Genomic DNA, 15,343 nt, shown 5'->3' on the forward strand with positions numbered 1-15,343 from the left:
CAGGCAGAGACGACATGGGGGGTTCGTCGCACCAGGGTCGGACCCTCGAGGAACACCGAAACGTACAGTTGATTGGTCAGAGGACAAACCATCCACAGAGACAAACTGATATCTTTCCGACAGATAAGATCTAAACCAGACCAGAACTTGTCCGTGTAGACCAATTTGGGGTTTCCAATCTCTCCAAAAGACAGTGGTGATTGATGGTGTCAAAAGCAGCACTAAGGTCTAGGAGCACGAGGACAGATACAGAGCCTCGGTCTGACGTAATTTATTATTATTCTGACATTTCACATTCTAAAATAGTGTTGATCCTGACTTAAGACAGGGAATTTTTACTCTGATTAAATGTCAGGAACTGAGTTTAAATGTATTTGGCTAAGCTGTATGTAAACTTCTGACTTCAACTGTAAATGGACTGTTTTTAAATGTGAATCACATTTTTATTTGACATACCCCAGTTTGGGAATCTCTGCATTAAGACACAGACATACTTTGATGAATCCATTTTAATGGAAAATGTAAAACCCTTTTGAACTTCAATGTACAAAGCATATAACACTTGCACTTTTAAAATTACAAATTGAAGCAAGCCATGTTTTTAAAAAATACATTAGTGAATGTATATATGTATATATTTACACTTCAAAATTTGAATAAATTATTTTTTGTGTGTAAATGTCTCAATTTTACAGTGAATACTTCTAATATGCTGAAGTGCATTATTCATTTAGTCTTTTTTTTACATAATACAACTTTACACGGTTTTATACAACACAATAGTTTGGCAGTTCATTTTTAAAAGATATGGCATGAGGACGAATTCAGCAGCGACTCCCAGAGTTCTCGGCGACAGCTGAAGTCTGTTTCCTCTCACAGTAACTGTCTCAACGTAGGAAACGGCCTCCGTCTCACAACTCATCATTTACAAACTGTACAAGACACATTTACATTTCATCTAGCGTCGCATTTACAACTCCTATTAAATAAATACAGCATCTTCACAGAAACAATATGCAGATTGAAAGACAATAACATACTAAACAAACAAAAGGAAAACAGGAACAGAGAACAGAAGGTTCTAGAACAGAGAACAGAAGGTTCCAGAACAGAGAACAGAAGGTTCCAGAACAGAGAACAGAAGGTTCCAGAACAGAGAACAGAAGGTTCTAGAACAGAGAACAGAAGGTTCTAGAACAGAGAACAGAAGGTTCCAGAACAGCGGTCAGCACTGTAAGACCAGATAGTTCAGTAGAATCACAGTTCTCCTGATGCTGGGTAGTGATGCTGCTGTGGTCAGTATCCTGATGCTGTGGTCAGTATCCTGATGCTGTGGTCAGTATCCTGATGCTGTGGTAGTGATGCTGTGGTCAGTATCCTGATGCTGTGGTCAGTATCCTGATGCTGTGGTCAGTATCCTGATGCTGTGGTAGTGATGCTGTGGACAGTATCCTGATGCTGTGGTAGTGATGCTGGTCAGTAACATGTAGTTGTAGTGTGTTGTAGTGTATTCTGCTGGACACTCTAGGTTGACGGTGCTGTTGTGGTTAGTTTCAGTGTGTATATATCTGTTCTAGGCTGAAGGAAGACGTCTCAGAGAGGGAGGCGCCAGAGAGGGGGGCGCCAGGGGGACTACGGGTCAGGAGTTCTCTTCCTCCTCCTGGTTGTACCTCCTCAGCGACGTCAATGCATCCTTCACAGAGTGGAACAAGATGTTCTTTACCTGGAGAGAGAACAGAGAGGAGAGGTTAAAGAGGAGGGAGAGACAGAGAGGAGAGGTTAAAGAGGAGGGAGAGACAGAGAGGAGAGGTTAAAGAGGAGGGAGAGACAGAGAGGAGAGGTTAAAGAGGAGGGAGAGACAGAGAGGAGAGGTTAAAGAGGAGGGAGAGAGGAGAGGTTAAAGAGGAGGAAGAGAGGAGAGGTTCAAGAGGAGGGAGAGAGGAGAGGTTAAAGAGGAGGGAGAGAGGAGAGGTTCAAGAGGAGGGAGAGACAGAGAGGAGAGGTTAAAGAGGAGGGAGAGACAGAGAGGAGAGGTTAAAGAGGAGGGAGAGACAGAGAGGAGAGGTTAAACAGGAGGGAGAGACAGAGAGGAGAGGTTAAAGAGGAGGGAGAGACAGAGAGGAGAGGTTAAACAGGAGGGAGAGAGGAGAGGTTAAACAGGAGGGAGAGAGGAGAGGTTAAAGAGGAGGGAGAGAGGAGAGGTTAAAGAGGAGGGAGAGATGAGAGGAGAGGTTAAAGAGAAGGGAGAGACAGAGAGGAGAGGTTAAAGAGGAGGGAGAGAGGAGAGGTTAAAGAGGAGGGAGAGAGGAGAGGTTAAAGAGGAGGGAGAGACAGAGAGGAGAGGTTAAAGAGAAGGGAGAGACAGAGAGGAGAGGTTAAAGAGAAGGGAGAGACAGAGAGGAGAGGTTAAAGAGGAGGGAGAGAGGAGAGGTTAAAGAGGAGGGAGAGAGGAGAGGTTAAAGAGGAGGGAGAGAGGAGAGGTTAAAGAGGAGACAGAGAGGAGAGGTTAAAGAGGAGACAGAGAGGAGAGGTTAAAGAGGAGACAGAGAGGAGAGGTTAAAGAGGAGACAGAGGAGAGGTTAAAGAGGAGACAGAGAGGAGAGGTTAAAGAGGAGACAGAGAGGAGAGGTTAAAGAGGAGAGAGAGAGGAGAGGTTAAAGAGGAGAGAGAGGAGAGGTTAAAGAGGAGGGAGAGAGGAGAGGTTAAAGAGGAGGGAGAGGGGAGAGGTTAAAGAGGAGACAGAGAGGAGAGGTTAAGGAGACAGAGAGGAGAGGTTAAGGAGACAGAGAGGAGAGGTTAAGGAGACAGAGAGGAGAGGTTAAAGAGGAGACAGAGAGGAGAGGTTAAAGAGGAGACAGAGAGGAGAGGTTAAAGAGGAGACAGAGAGGAGAGGTTAAAGATGAGGGAGAGAGGAGAGGTTAAAGAGGAGGGAGAGAGGAGAGGTTAAAGAGGAGGGAGAGAGGAGAGTTTAAAGAGGAGGGAGAGAGGAGAGTTTAAAGAGGAGGGAGAGAGGAGAGGTTAAAGAGGAGGGAGAGAGGAGAGGTTAAAGAGGAGGGAGAGAGGAGAGGTTAAAGAGGAGGGAGAGAGGAGAGGTTAAAGAGGAGGGAGAGAGGAGAGGTTAAAGAGGAGGGAGAGAGGAGAGGTTAAAGAGGAGGGAGAGACAGAGAGGAGAGGTTAAAGAGGAGGGAGAGACAGAGATGAGAGGTTAAAGAGGAGGGAGAGACAGAGAGGAGAGGTTAAAGAGGAGGGAGAGACAGAGAGGAGAGGTTAAAGAGGAGGGAGAGACAGAGAGGAGAGGTCAAAGAGGAGGGAGAGAGGAGAGGTTAAAGAGGAGACAGAGAGGAGAGGTTAAAGAGGAGGGAGAGGCAGAGAGGAGAGGTTAAAGAGGAGGGAGAGACAGAGAGGAGAGGTTAAAGAGGAGGGAGAGAGGAGAGGTTAAAGAGGAGGGAGAGAGGAGAGGTTAAAGAGGGAGAGAGGAGAGGTTAAAGATGAGGACAGAGAGGAGAGGTTAAAGAGGAGGGAGAGAGGAGAGGTTAAAGAGGAGGGAGAGAGGAGAGGTTAAAGAGGACAGAGAGGAGAGGTTAAAGAAGAGGGAGAGAGGAGAGGTTAAAGAAGAGGGAGAGAGGACAGAGAGCAGAGGTTAAACAGGAGGGAGAGGAGAGGTTAAACAGGAGGGAGAGGAGAGAGAGGAGAGATTAAACAGGAGGGAGAGAGGACAGAGAAACAGGAGGGAGAGGAGAGGTTAAACAGGAGGGAGAGGAGAGAGAGGAGAGGTTAAACAGGAGGGAGAGGAGAGAGAGGAGAGGTTAAACAGGAGGGAGAGAGGACAGAGAGGAGAGGTTAAACAGGAGGGAGAGACAGAGGAAAGACGGGAGAGACAGGCTAACGTGATGGACGACAACCAGCCTCATCTAGACAGAAGGATTCACCTCAGACTAATGTGACATTACTAGGGAGAGAGAGACGGAGAGAGACAGAGAGAGCGAGAGACGGAGACAGACAGACAGACAGACAGACAGAGTGGATGAGATACTTAAAAAAATATATATACACCTTTATTGGCCCAATAGTTAAAGTTGAACTTTGCAGAAATCACATTTCCTGGTTGCTAAAACTAATAGTTTGCCTAATTTCAGTTTGTAACAAAATAAGATGGTACAATTCACTACACTATACTATCTAAACCGCTGTGAAATATATTTTCCATAACCAAAAATATTGGGTAACACTTTACTTGACACCCAGCGTCATAACCTGTTATATATATATCCCATATATTTACACCTGCTGTGACATATTGTGTTATGGCTGGTTATGACACCTACCAACACCCCTGTACCCCTGTCCTGGTCCCCTGTACCCCTCCTCTCTACCCCTGTCCTGGTCCCCTGTACCCCTCCTCTCTACCCCTCCCCTGTACCCCTGTACCGGTCCCCTGTAGCCCTGTCCTGGTCCCCTGTCCTGGTCCCCTGTAGCCCTGTCCTGGTCCCCTGTACCCCTGTCCTGGTCCACTGTACCCCTGTCCTGGTCCCCTGTACCCCTGTCCTGGTCCCCTGTACCCCTGTCCTGGTCCCCTGTAGCCCTGTCCTGGTCCCCTGTAGCCCTGTCCTGGTCCCCTGTACCCCTGTCCTGGTCCCCTGTCCTGGTCCCCTGTAGCCCTGTCCTGGTCCCCTGTACCCCATGTCCTGGTCCCCTGTAGCCCTGTCCTGGTCCCCTGTAGCCCTGTCCTGGTCCCCTGTACCCCTGTCCTGGTCCCCTGTCCTGGTCCCCTGTAGCCCTGTCCTGGTCCTCTGTACCCCTGTCCTGGTCCCCTGTAGCCCTGTCCTGGTCCCCTGTAGCCCTGTCCTGGTCCCCTGTACCCCTGTCCTGGTCCCCTGTCCTGGTCCCCTGTACCCCTGTCCTGGTCCCCTGTACCCCTGTCCTGGTCCCCTGTCCTGGTCCCCTGTAGCCCTGTCCTGGTCCCCTGTAGCCCTGTCCTGGTCCCCTGTACCCCTGTCCTGGTCCCCTGTACCCCTGTCCTGGTCCCCTGTAGCCCTGTCCTGGTCCCCTGTAGCCCTGTCCTGGTCCCCTGTACCCCTGTCCTGGTCCCCTGTCCTGGTCCACTGTACCCCTGTCCTGGTCCCCTGTCCTGGTCCCCTGTAGCCCTGTCCTGGTCCCCTGTACCCCTGTCCTGGTCCCCTGTCCTGGTCCCCTGTAGCCCTGTCCTGGTCCCCTGTACCCCTGTCCTGGTCCCCTGTCCTGGTCCACTGTAGCCCTGTCCTGGTCCGCTGTAGCCCTGTCCTGGTCCCCTGTACCCCTGTCCTGGTCCACTGTAGCCCTGTCCTGGTCCCCTGTACCACTGTCCTGGTCCCCTGTACCCCTGTCCTGGTCCCCTGTACCCCTGTCCTGGTCCACTGTACCCCTGTCCTGGTCCCCTGTAGCCCTGTCCTGGTCCCCTGTAGCCCTGTCCTGGTCCCCTGTAGCCCTGTCCTGGTCCCCTGTAACCCTGTCCTGGTCCCCTGTACCTTTGTCCTGGTCCCCTGTACCTTTGTCCTGGTCCCCTGTACCTTTGTCCTGGTCCCCTGTACCCCTGTCCTGGTCCCCTGTCCTGGTCCACTGTACCCCTGTCCTGGTCCCCTGTACCCCTGTCCTGGTCCCCTGTACCCCTGTCCTGGTCCCCTGTCCTGGTCCACTGTACCCCTGTCCTGGTCCCCTGTACCCCTGTCCTGGTCCACTGTAGCCCTGTCCTGGTCCCCTGTACCTCTGTCCTGGTCCCCTGTAGCCCTGTCCTGGTCCCCTGTACCCCTGTCCTGGTCCCCTGTACCCCTGTCCTGGTCCCCTGTACCCCTGTCCTGGTCCCCTGTACCTCTGTCCTGGTCCCCTGTACCCCTGTCCTGGTCCCCTGTACCCCTGTCCTGGTCCACTGTACCCCTGTCCTGGTCCACTGTACCCCTGTCCTGGTCCCCTGTAGCCCTGTCCTGGTCCCCTGTAGCCCTGTCCTGGTCCACTGTACCCCTGTCCTGGTCCCCTGTACCCCTGTCCTGGTCCCCTGTACCCCTGTCCTGGTCCCCTGTAGCCCTGTCCTGGTCCCCTGTACCCCTGTCCTGGTCCCCTGTAGCCCTGTCCTGGTCCACTGTAGCCCTGTCCTGGTCCACTGTACCCCTGTCCTGGTCCCCTGTCCTGGTCCACTGTACCCCTGTCCTGGTGCCCTGTAGCCCTGTCCTGGTCCCCTGTACCCCTGTCCTGGTCCACTGTACCCCTGTACCCCTGTCCTGGTCCCCTGTACCCCTGTACCCCTGTCCTGGTCCCCTGTACCCCTGTCCTGGTCCCCTGTCCTGGTCCCCTGTACCCCATGTCCTGGTCCCCTGTAGCCCTGTCCTGGTCCCCTGTAGCCCTGTCCTGGTCCCCTGTAGCCCTGTCCTGGTCCCCTGTAGCCCTGTCCTGGTCCCCTGTAGCCCTGTCCTGGTCCCCTGTACCGGTCCCCTGTAGCCCTGTCCCCTGTAGCCCTGTCCTGGTCCCCTGTACCCCTGTCCTGGTCCCCTGTACCCCTGTCCTGGTCCCCTGTACCCCTGTCCTGGTCCCCTGTACCCCTGTCCTGGTCCCCTGTCCTGGTCCACTGTACCCCTGTCCTGGTACCCTGTACCCCTGTCCTGGTACCCTGTACCCCTGTCCTGGTCCCCCGTACCCCTGTCCTGGTCCCCTGTCCTGGTCCCCTGTAGCCCTGTCCTGGTCCCCTGTAGCCCTGTCCTGGTTCCCTGTAGCCCTGTCCTGGTCCCCTGTACCCCTGTCCTGGTCCCCTGTACCCCATGTCCTGGTCCCCTGTACCCCATGTCCTGGTCCCCTGTACCCCATGTCCTGGTCCCCTGTAGCCCTGTCCTGGTCCCCTGTAGCCCTGTCCTGGTCCCCTGTAGCCCTGTCCTGGTCCCCTGTAGCCCTGTCCTGGTCCCCTGTATCCCTGTCCTGGTCCCCTGTACCCCTGTCCTGGTCCCCTGTATCCCTGTCCTGGTCCCCTGTAGCCCTGTCCTGGTCCCCTGTCCTGGTCCCCTGTAGCCCTGTCCTGGTCCCCTGTAGCCCTGTCCTGGTCCCCTGTCCTGGTCCCCTGTACCCCTGTCCTGGTCCCCTGTACTCCTGTCCTGGTCCCCTGTCCTGGTCCCCTGTAGCCCTGTCCTGGTCCCCTGTAGCCCTGTCCTGGTCCCCTGTAGCCCTGTCCTGGTCCCCTGTACCCCTGTCCTGGTCCCCTGTACCCCTGTCCTGGTCCCCTGTACCCCTGTCCTGGTCCCCTGTCCTGGTCCACTGTACCCCTGTCCTGGTCCCCTGTACCCCTGTCCTGGTCCCCTGTCCTGGTCCCCTGTAGCCCTGTCCTGGTCCACTGTACCCCTGTCCTGGTCCCCTGTACCCCTGTCCTGGTCCCCTGTCCTGGTCCCCTGTACCCCTGTCCTGGTCCCCTGTACCCCTGTCCTGGTCCCCTGTACCCCTGTCCTGGTCCCCTGTAGCCCTGTCCTGGTCCCCTGTAGCCCTGTCCTGGTCCACTGTACCCCTGTCCTGGTCCCCTGTACCCCTGTCCTGGTCCCCTGTCCTGGTCCCCTGTAGCCCTGTCCTGGTCCCCTGTAGCCCTGTCCTGGTCCCCTGTAGCCCTGTCCTGGTCCCCTGTAGCCCTGTCCTGGTCCCCTGTCCTGGTCCCCTGTCCTGGTCCCCTGTACCCCTGTCCTGGTCCCCTGTACCCCTGTCCTGGTCCACTGTACCCCTGTCCTGGTCCACTGTAGCCCTGTCCTGGTCCCCTGTACCCCTGTCCCCTGTACCCCTGTCCCGGTCCACTGTACCCCTGTCCCGGTCCACTGTACCCCTGTCCACTGTACCCCTGTCCTGGTCCACTGTACCCCTGTCCTGGTCCACTGTAGCCCTGTCCTGGTCCCCTGTACCCCTGTCCTGGTCCAGTGTAGCCCTGTCCTGGTCCACTGTAGCCCTGTCCTGGTCCCCTGTACCACTGTCCTGGTCCCCTGTACCACTGTCCTGGTCCCCTGTACCCCTGTCCTGGTCCCCTGTACCCCTGTCCTGGTCCCCTGTACCCCTGTCCTGGTCCCCTGTACCCCTGTCCTGGTCCCCTGTACCCCTGTCCTGGTCCCCTGTCCTGGTCCCCTGGTCCCCTGTCCTGGTCCCCTGTACCCCTGTCCTGGTCCCCTGTACCCCTGTCCTGGTCCCCTGTACCCCTGTCCTGGTCCCCTGTAGCCCTGTCCTGGTCCCCTGTAGCCCTGTCCTGGTCCCCTGTACCCCTGTCCTGGTCCCCTGTACCCCTGTCCTGGTCCCCTGTACCCCTGTCCTGGTCCCCTGAACCCCTGTCCTGGTCCCCTGTACCCCTGTCCTGGTCCACTGTACCCCTGTCCTGGTCCCCTGTACCCCTGTCCTGGTCCCCTGTACCCCTGTCCTGGTCCCCTGTACCCCTGTCCTGGTCCCCTGTCCTGGTCCCCTGTACCCCTGTCCTGGTCCCCTGTAGCCCTGTCCTGGTCCACTGTACCCCTGTCCTGGTCCCCTGTACCCCTGTCCTGGTCCCCTGTACCCCTGTCCTGGTCCCCTGTACCCCTGTCCTGGTCCCCTGTACCCCTGTCCTGGTCCCCTGTACCCCTGTCCTGGTCCCCTGTAGCCCTGTCCTGGTCCACTGTACCCCTGTCCTGGTCCACTGTACCCCTGTCCTGGTCCCCTGTACCCCTGTCCTGGTCCACTGTACCCCTGTCCTGGTGCCCTGTAGCCCTGTCCTGGTCCCCTGTACCCCTGTCCTGGTCCACTGTACCCCTGTACCCCTGTCCTGGTCCCCTGTACCCCTGCTCCTGGTCCCCTGTACCCCTGTCCTGGTCCCCTGTCCTGGTCCCCTGTACCCCATGTCCTGGTCCCCTGTAGCCCTGTCCTGGTCCCCTGTAGCCCTGTCCTGGTCCCCTGTAGCCCTGTCCTGGTCCCCTGTAGCCCTGTACCGGTCCCCTGTAGCCCTGTCCTGGTCCCCTGTACCCCTGTCCTGGTCCCCTGTACCCCTGTCCTGGTCCCCTGTACCCCTGTCCTGGTCCCCTGTACCCCTGTCCTGGTCCCCTGTCCTGGTCCACTGTACCCCTGTCCTGGTACCCTGTACCCCTGTCCTGGTCCCCTGTACCCCTGTCCTGGTCCCCCGTACCCCTGTCCTGGTCCCCCGTACCCCTGTCCTGGTCCCCTGTCCTGGTCCCCTGTCCTGGTCCCCTGTACCCCTGTCCTGGTCCCCTGTACCCCTGTCCTGGTCCCCTGTACCCCTGTCCTGGTCCCCTGTAGCCCTGTCCTGGTCCCCTGTAGCCCTGTCCTGGTTCCCTGTAGCCCTGTCCTGGTCCCCTGTACCCCTGTCCTGGTCCCCTGTACCCCTGTCCCCTGTAGCCCTGTCCTGGTCCCCTGTAGCCCTGTCCTGGTCCCCTGTACCCCATGTCCTGGTCCCCTGTAGCCCTGTCCTGGTCCCCTGTAGCCCTGTCCTGGTCCCCTGTAGCCCTGTCCTGGTCCCCTGTAGCCCTGTCCTGGTCCCCTGTAGCCCTGTCCTGGTCCCCTGTAGCCCTGTCCTGGTCCCCTGTACCCCTGTCCTGGTCCCCTGTAGCCCTGTCCTGGTCCCCTGTAGCCCTGTCCTGGTCCCCTGTCCTGGTCCCCTGTAGCCCTGTCCTGGTCCCCTGTAGCCCTGTCCTGGTCCCCTGTCCTGGTCCCCTGTACCCCTGTCCTGGTCCCCTGTACCCCTGTCCTGGTCCCCTGTCCTGGTCCCCTGTAGCCCTGTCCTGGTCCCCTGTAGCCCTGTCCTGGTCCCCTGTAGCCCTGTCCTGGTCCCCTGTACCCCTGTCCTGGTCCCCTGTACCCCTGTCCTGGTCCCCTGTCCTGGTCCCCTGTAGCCCTGTCCTGGTCCCCTGTAGCCCTGTCCTGGTCCCCTGTACCCCTGTCCTGGTCCCCTGTACCCCTGTCCTGGTCCCCTGTACCCCTGTCCTGGTCCCCTGTCCTGGTCCACTGTACCCCTGTCCTGGTCCACTGTACCCCTGTCCTGGTCCCCTGTACCCCTGTCCTGGTCCCCTGTCCTGGTCCCCTGTAGCCCTGTCCTGGTCCCCTGTACCCCTGTCCTGGTCCCCTGTCCTGGTCCCCTGTACCCCTGTCCTGGTCCCCTGTACCCCTGTCCTGGTCCCCTGTACCCCTGTCCTGGTCCCCTGTACCCCTGTCCTGGTCCCCTGTACCCCTGTCCTGGTCCCCTGTACCCCTGTCCTAGTCCCCTGTCCTGGTCCCCTGTACCCCTGTCCTGGTCCCCTGTAGCCCTGTCCTGGTCCCCTGTAGCCCTGTCCTGGTCCCCTGTAGCCCTGTCCTGGTCCCCTGTACCCCTGTCCTGGTCGCCTGTACCCCTGTCCTGGTCCACTGTAGCCCTGTCCTGGTCCACTGTAGCCCTGTCCTGGTCCCCTGTACCCCTGTCCTGGTCCCCTGTACCCCTGTCCCCTGTACCCCTGTCCCGGTCCACTGTACCCCTGTCCCGGTCCACTGTACCCCGGTCCACTGTACCCCTGTCCTGGTCCACTGTACCCCTGTCCTGGTCCACTGTACCCCTGTCCTGGTCCCCTGTACCCCTGTCCTGGTCCAGTGTAGCCCTGTCCTGGTCCAGTGTAGCCCTGTCCTGGTCCCCTGTACCCCTGTCCTGGTCCCCTGTACCCCTGTCCTGGTCCCCTGTAGCCCTGTCCTGGTCCCCTGTAGCCCTGTCCTGGTCCCCTGTAGCCCTGTCCTGGTCCCCTGTAGCCCTGTCCTGGTCCCCTGTAGCCCTGTCCTGGTCCCCTGTACCCCTGTCCTGGTCCCCTGTCCTGGTCCCCTGTACCCCTGTCCTGGTCCCCTGTACCCCTGTCCTGGTCCCCTGTACCCCTGTCCTGGTCCCCTGTAGCCCTGTCCTGGTCCCCTGTACCCCTGTCCTGGTCCCCTGTACCCCTGTCCTGGTCCCCTGTACCCCTGTCCTGGTCCCCTGTACCCCTGTCCTGGTCCCCTGTAGCCCTGTCCTGGTCCCCTGTAGCCCTGTCCTGGTCCCCTGTAGCCCTGTCCTGGTTCCCTGTACCCCTGTCCTGGTCCCCTGTACCCCTGTCCCCTGTAGCCCTGTCCTGGTCCCCTGTAGCCCTGTCCTGGTCCCCTGTACCCCATGTCCTGGTCCCCTGTAGCCCTGTCCTGGTCCCCTGTAGCCCTGTCCTGGTCCCCTGTAGCCCTGTCCTGGTCCCCTGTAGCCCTGTCCTGGTCCCCTGTAGCCCTGTCCTGGTCCCCTGTAGCCCTGTCCTGGTCCCCTGTACCCCTGTCCTGGTCCCCTGTAGCCCTGTCCTGGTCCCCTGTAGCCCTGTCCTGGTCCCCTGTCCTGGTCCCCTGTAGCCCTGTCCTGGTCCCCTGTAGCCCTGTCCTGGTCCCCTGTCCTGGTCCCCTGTACCCCTGTCCTGGTCCCCTGTGCCCCTGTCCTGGTCCCCTGTCCTGGTCCCCTGTAGCCCTGTCCTGGTCCCCTGTAGCCCTGTCCTGGTCCCCTGTAGCCCTGTCCTGGTCCCCTGTACCCCTGTCCTGGTCCCCTGTACCCCTGTCCTGGTCCCCTGTACCCCTGTCCTGGTCCCCTGTCCTGGTCCACTGTACCCCTGTCCTGGTCCACTGTACCCCTGTCCTGGTCCCCTGTACCCCTGTCCTGGTCCCCTGTCCTGGTCCCCTGTAGCCCTGTCCTGGTCCACTGTACCCCTGTCCTGGTCCCCTGTACCCCTGTCCTGGTCCCCTGTCCTGGTCCCCTGTACCCCTGTCCTGGTCCCCTGTACCCCTGTCCTGGTCCCCTGTACCCCTGTCCTGGTCCCCTGTAGCCCTGTCCTGGTCCCCTGTAGCCCTGTCCTGGTCCACTGTACCCCTGTCCTGGTCCCCTGTACCCCTGTCCTAGTCCCCTGTCCTGGTCCCCTGTAGCCCTGTCCTGGTCCCCTGTAGCCCTGTCCTGGTCCCCTGTACCCCTGTCCTGGTCCCCTGTACCCCTGTCCTGGTCCCCTGTACCCCTGTCCTGGTCCCCTGTACCCCTGTCCTGGTCCCCTGGTCCCCTGTCCTGGTCCCCTGTACCCCTGTCCTGGTCCCCTGTACCCCTGTCCTGGTCCCCTGTACCCCTGTCCTGGTCCCCTGTAGCCCTGTCCTGGTCCCCTGTAGCCCTGTCCTGGTCCCCTGTACCCCTGTCCTGGTCCCCTGTACCCCTGTCCTGGTCCCCTGTACCCCTGTCCTGGTCCCCTGTACCCCTGTCCTGGTCCCCTGTACCCCTGTCCTGGTCCCCTGTACCCCTGTCCTGGTCCCCTGTCCTGGTCCCCTGTACCCCTGTCCTGGTCCCCTGTAGCCCTGTCCTGGTCCACTGTACCCCTGTCCTGGTCCCCTGTACCCCTGTCCTGGTCCCCTGTACCCCTGTCCTGGTCCCCTGTAGCCCTGTCCTGGTCCCCTGTACCCCTGTCCTGGTCCCCTGTAGCCCTGTCCTGGTCCACTGTAGCCCTGTCCTGGTCCACTGTACCCCTGTCCTGGTCCCCTGTACCCCTGTCCTGGTCCACTGTACCCCTGTCCTGGTGCCCTGTAGCCCTGTCCTGGTCCCCTGTACCCCTGTCCTGGTCCACTGTACCCCTGTACCCCTGTCCTGGTCCCCTGTAACCCTGTACCCCTGTCCTGGTCCCCTGTACCCCTGTCCTGGTCCCCTGTCCTGGTCCCCTGTACCCCATGTCCTGGTCCCCTGTAGCCCTGTCCTGGTCCCCTGTAGCCCTGTCCTGGTCCCCTGTAGCCCTGTCCTGGTCCCCTGTAGCCCTGTACCGGTCCCCTGTAGCCCTGTCCTGGTCCCCTGTAGCCCTGTCCTGGTCCCCTGTACCCCTGTCCTGGTCCCCTGTACCCCTGTCCTGGTCCCCTGTCCTGGTCCCCTGTCCTGGTCCACTGTACCCCTGTCCTGGTACCCTGTACCCCTGTCCTGGTACCCTGTACCCCTGTCCTGGTCCCCCGTACCCCTGTCCTGGTCCCCCGTACCCCTGTCCTGGTCCCCTGTCCTGGTCCCCTGTACCCCTGTCCTGGTCCCCTGTACCCCTGTCCTGGTCCCCTGTACCCCTGTCCTGGTCCCCTGTACCCCTGTCCTGGTCCCCTGTAGCCCTGTCCTGGTTCCCTGTAGCCCTGTCCTGGTTCCCTGTAGCCCTGTCCTGGTCCCCTGTACCCCTGTCCTGGTCCCCTGTACCCCTGTCCCCTGTAGCCCTGTCCTGGTCCCCTGTAGCCCTGTCCTGGTCCCCTGTACCCCATGTCCTGGTCCCCTGTAGCCCTGTCCTGGTCCCCTGTAGCCCTGTCCTGGTCCCCTGTAGCCCTGTCCTGGTCCCCTGTAGCCCTGTCCTGGTCCCCTGTAGCCCTGTCCTGGTCCCCTGTAGCCCTGTCCTGGTCCCCTGTAGCCCTGTCCTGGTCCCCTGTACCCCTGTCCTGGTCCCCTGTAGCCCTGTCCTGGTCCCCTGTAGCCCTGTCCTGGTCCCCTGTCCTGGTCCCCTGTAGCCCTGTCCTGGTCCCCTGTAGCCCTGTCCTGGTCCCCTGTCCTGGTCCCCTGTACCCCTGTCCTGGTCCCCTGTACCCCTGTCCTGGTCCCCTGTCCTGGTCCCCTGTAGCCCTGTCCTGGTCCCCTGTAGCCCTGTCCTGGTCCCCTGTAGCCCTGTCCTGGTCCCCTGTACCCCTGTCCTGGTCCCCTGTACCCCTGTCCTGGTCCCCTGTCCTGGTCCACTGTACCCCTGTCCTGGTCCACTGTACCCCTGTCCTGGTCCCCTGTACCCCTGTCCTGGTCCCCTGTCCTGGTCCCCTGTAGCCCTGTCCTGGTCCACTGTACCCCTGTCCTGGTCCCCTGTACCCCTGTCCTGGTCCCCTGTCCTGGTCCCCTGTACCCCTGTCCTGGTCCCCTGTACCCCTGTCCTGGTCCCCTGTACCCCTGTCCTGGTCCCCTGTACCCCTGTCCTGGTCCCCTGTACCCCTGTCCTAGTCCCCTGTCCTGGTCCCCTGTACCCCTGTCCTGGTCCCCTGTAGCCCTGTCCTGGTCCCCTGTAGCCCTGTCCTGGTCCCCTGTAGCCCTGTCCTGGTCCCCTGTAGCCCTGTCCTGGTCCCCTGTACCCCTGTCCTGGTCCCCTGTACCCCTGTCCTGGTCCACTGTAGCCCTGTCCTGGTCCACTGTAGCCCTGTCCTGGTCCCCTGTACCCCTGTCCTGGTCCCCTGTACCCCTGTCCCCTGTACCCCTGTCCCGGTCCACTGTACCCCTGTCCCGGTCCACTGTACCCCGGTCCACTGTACCCCTGTCCTGGTCCACTGTACCCCTGTCCTGGTCCACTGTACCCCTGTCCTGGTCCACTGTAGCCCTGTCCTGGTCCCCTGTACCCCTGTCCTGGTCCAGTGTAGCCCTGTCCTGGTCCCCTGTACCACTGTCCTGGTCCCCTGTACCCCTGTCCTGGTCCCCTGTAGCCCTGTCCTGGTCCCCTGTAGCCCTGTCCTGGTCCCCTGTAGCCCTGTCCTGGTCCCCTGTAGCCCTGTCCTGGTCCCCTGTACCCCTGTCCTGGTCCCCTGTACCCCTGTCCTGGTCCCCTGTCCTGGTCCCCTGTACCCCTGTCCTGGTCCCCTGTACCCCTGTCCTGGTCCCCTGTACCCCTGTCCTGGTCCCCTGTAGCCCTGTCCTGGTCCCCTGTAGCCCTGTCCTGGTCCCCTGTACCACTGTCCTGGTCCCCTGTACCCCTGTCCTGGTCCCCTGTAGCCCTGTCCTGGTCCCCTGTAGCCCTGTCCTGGTCCCCTGTAGCCCTGTCCTGGTCCCCTGTACCCCTGTCCTGGTCCCCTGTACCCCTGTCCTGGTCCCCTGTACCCCTGTCCTGGTCCCCTGTACCCCTGTCCTGGTCCCCTGTCCTGGTCCCCTGGTCCCCTGTCCTGGTCCCCTGGTCCCCTGTCCTGGTCCCCTGTACCCCTGTCCTGGTCCCCTGTAGCCCTGTCCTGGTCCCCTGTAGCCCTGTCCTGGTCCCCTGTACCCCTGTCCTGGTCCCCTGTACCCCTGTCCTGGTCCCCTGTACCCCTGTCCTGGTCCCCTGTACCCCTGTCCTGGTCCCCTGTAGCCCTGTCCTGGTCCCCTGTAGCCCTGTCCTGGTTCCCTGTAGCCCTGTCCTGGTCCCCTGTACCCCTGTCCTGGTCCCCTGTACCCCTGTCCCCTGTAGCCCTGTCCTGGTCCCCTGTAGCCCTGTCCTGGTCCCCTGTACCCCATGTCCTGGTCCCCTGTAGCCCTGTCCTGGTCCCCTGTAGCCCTGTCCTGGTCCCCTGTAGCCCTGTCCTGGTCCCCTGTAGCCCTGTCCTGGTCCCCTGTAGCCCTGTCCTGGTCCCCTGTACC

The 15,343-nt window shown here is 60.3% G+C and overlaps 1 protein-coding gene across 1 annotated transcript in view; it reads right to left on the reverse strand.

The window, feature by feature from the left end:
• Nucleotides 1-491: 491 nt before the first annotated feature.
• jmjd1cb (jumonji domain containing 1Cb) overlaps nt 492-15,343 on the reverse strand; it is a 69,308-nt gene continuing 54,456 nt past the window's right edge. Inside the window, exon 19 of the mRNA XM_071394758.1 lies at nt 492-1,723. Within this exon, the coding sequence (XP_071250859.1) occupies nt 1,640-1,723 (84 nt within the window). The 3' untranslated portion in view covers nt 492-1,639. The remainder of the gene's footprint in view (nt 1,724-15,343) is intronic.

The sequence above is a fragment of the Salvelinus alpinus genome, chromosome 3 (assembly GCF_045679555.1).
Source record: "Salvelinus alpinus chromosome 3, SLU_Salpinus.1, whole genome shotgun sequence".
NCBI classification, from domain to species: domain Eukaryota; kingdom Metazoa; phylum Chordata; class Actinopteri; order Salmoniformes; family Salmonidae; genus Salvelinus; species Salvelinus alpinus.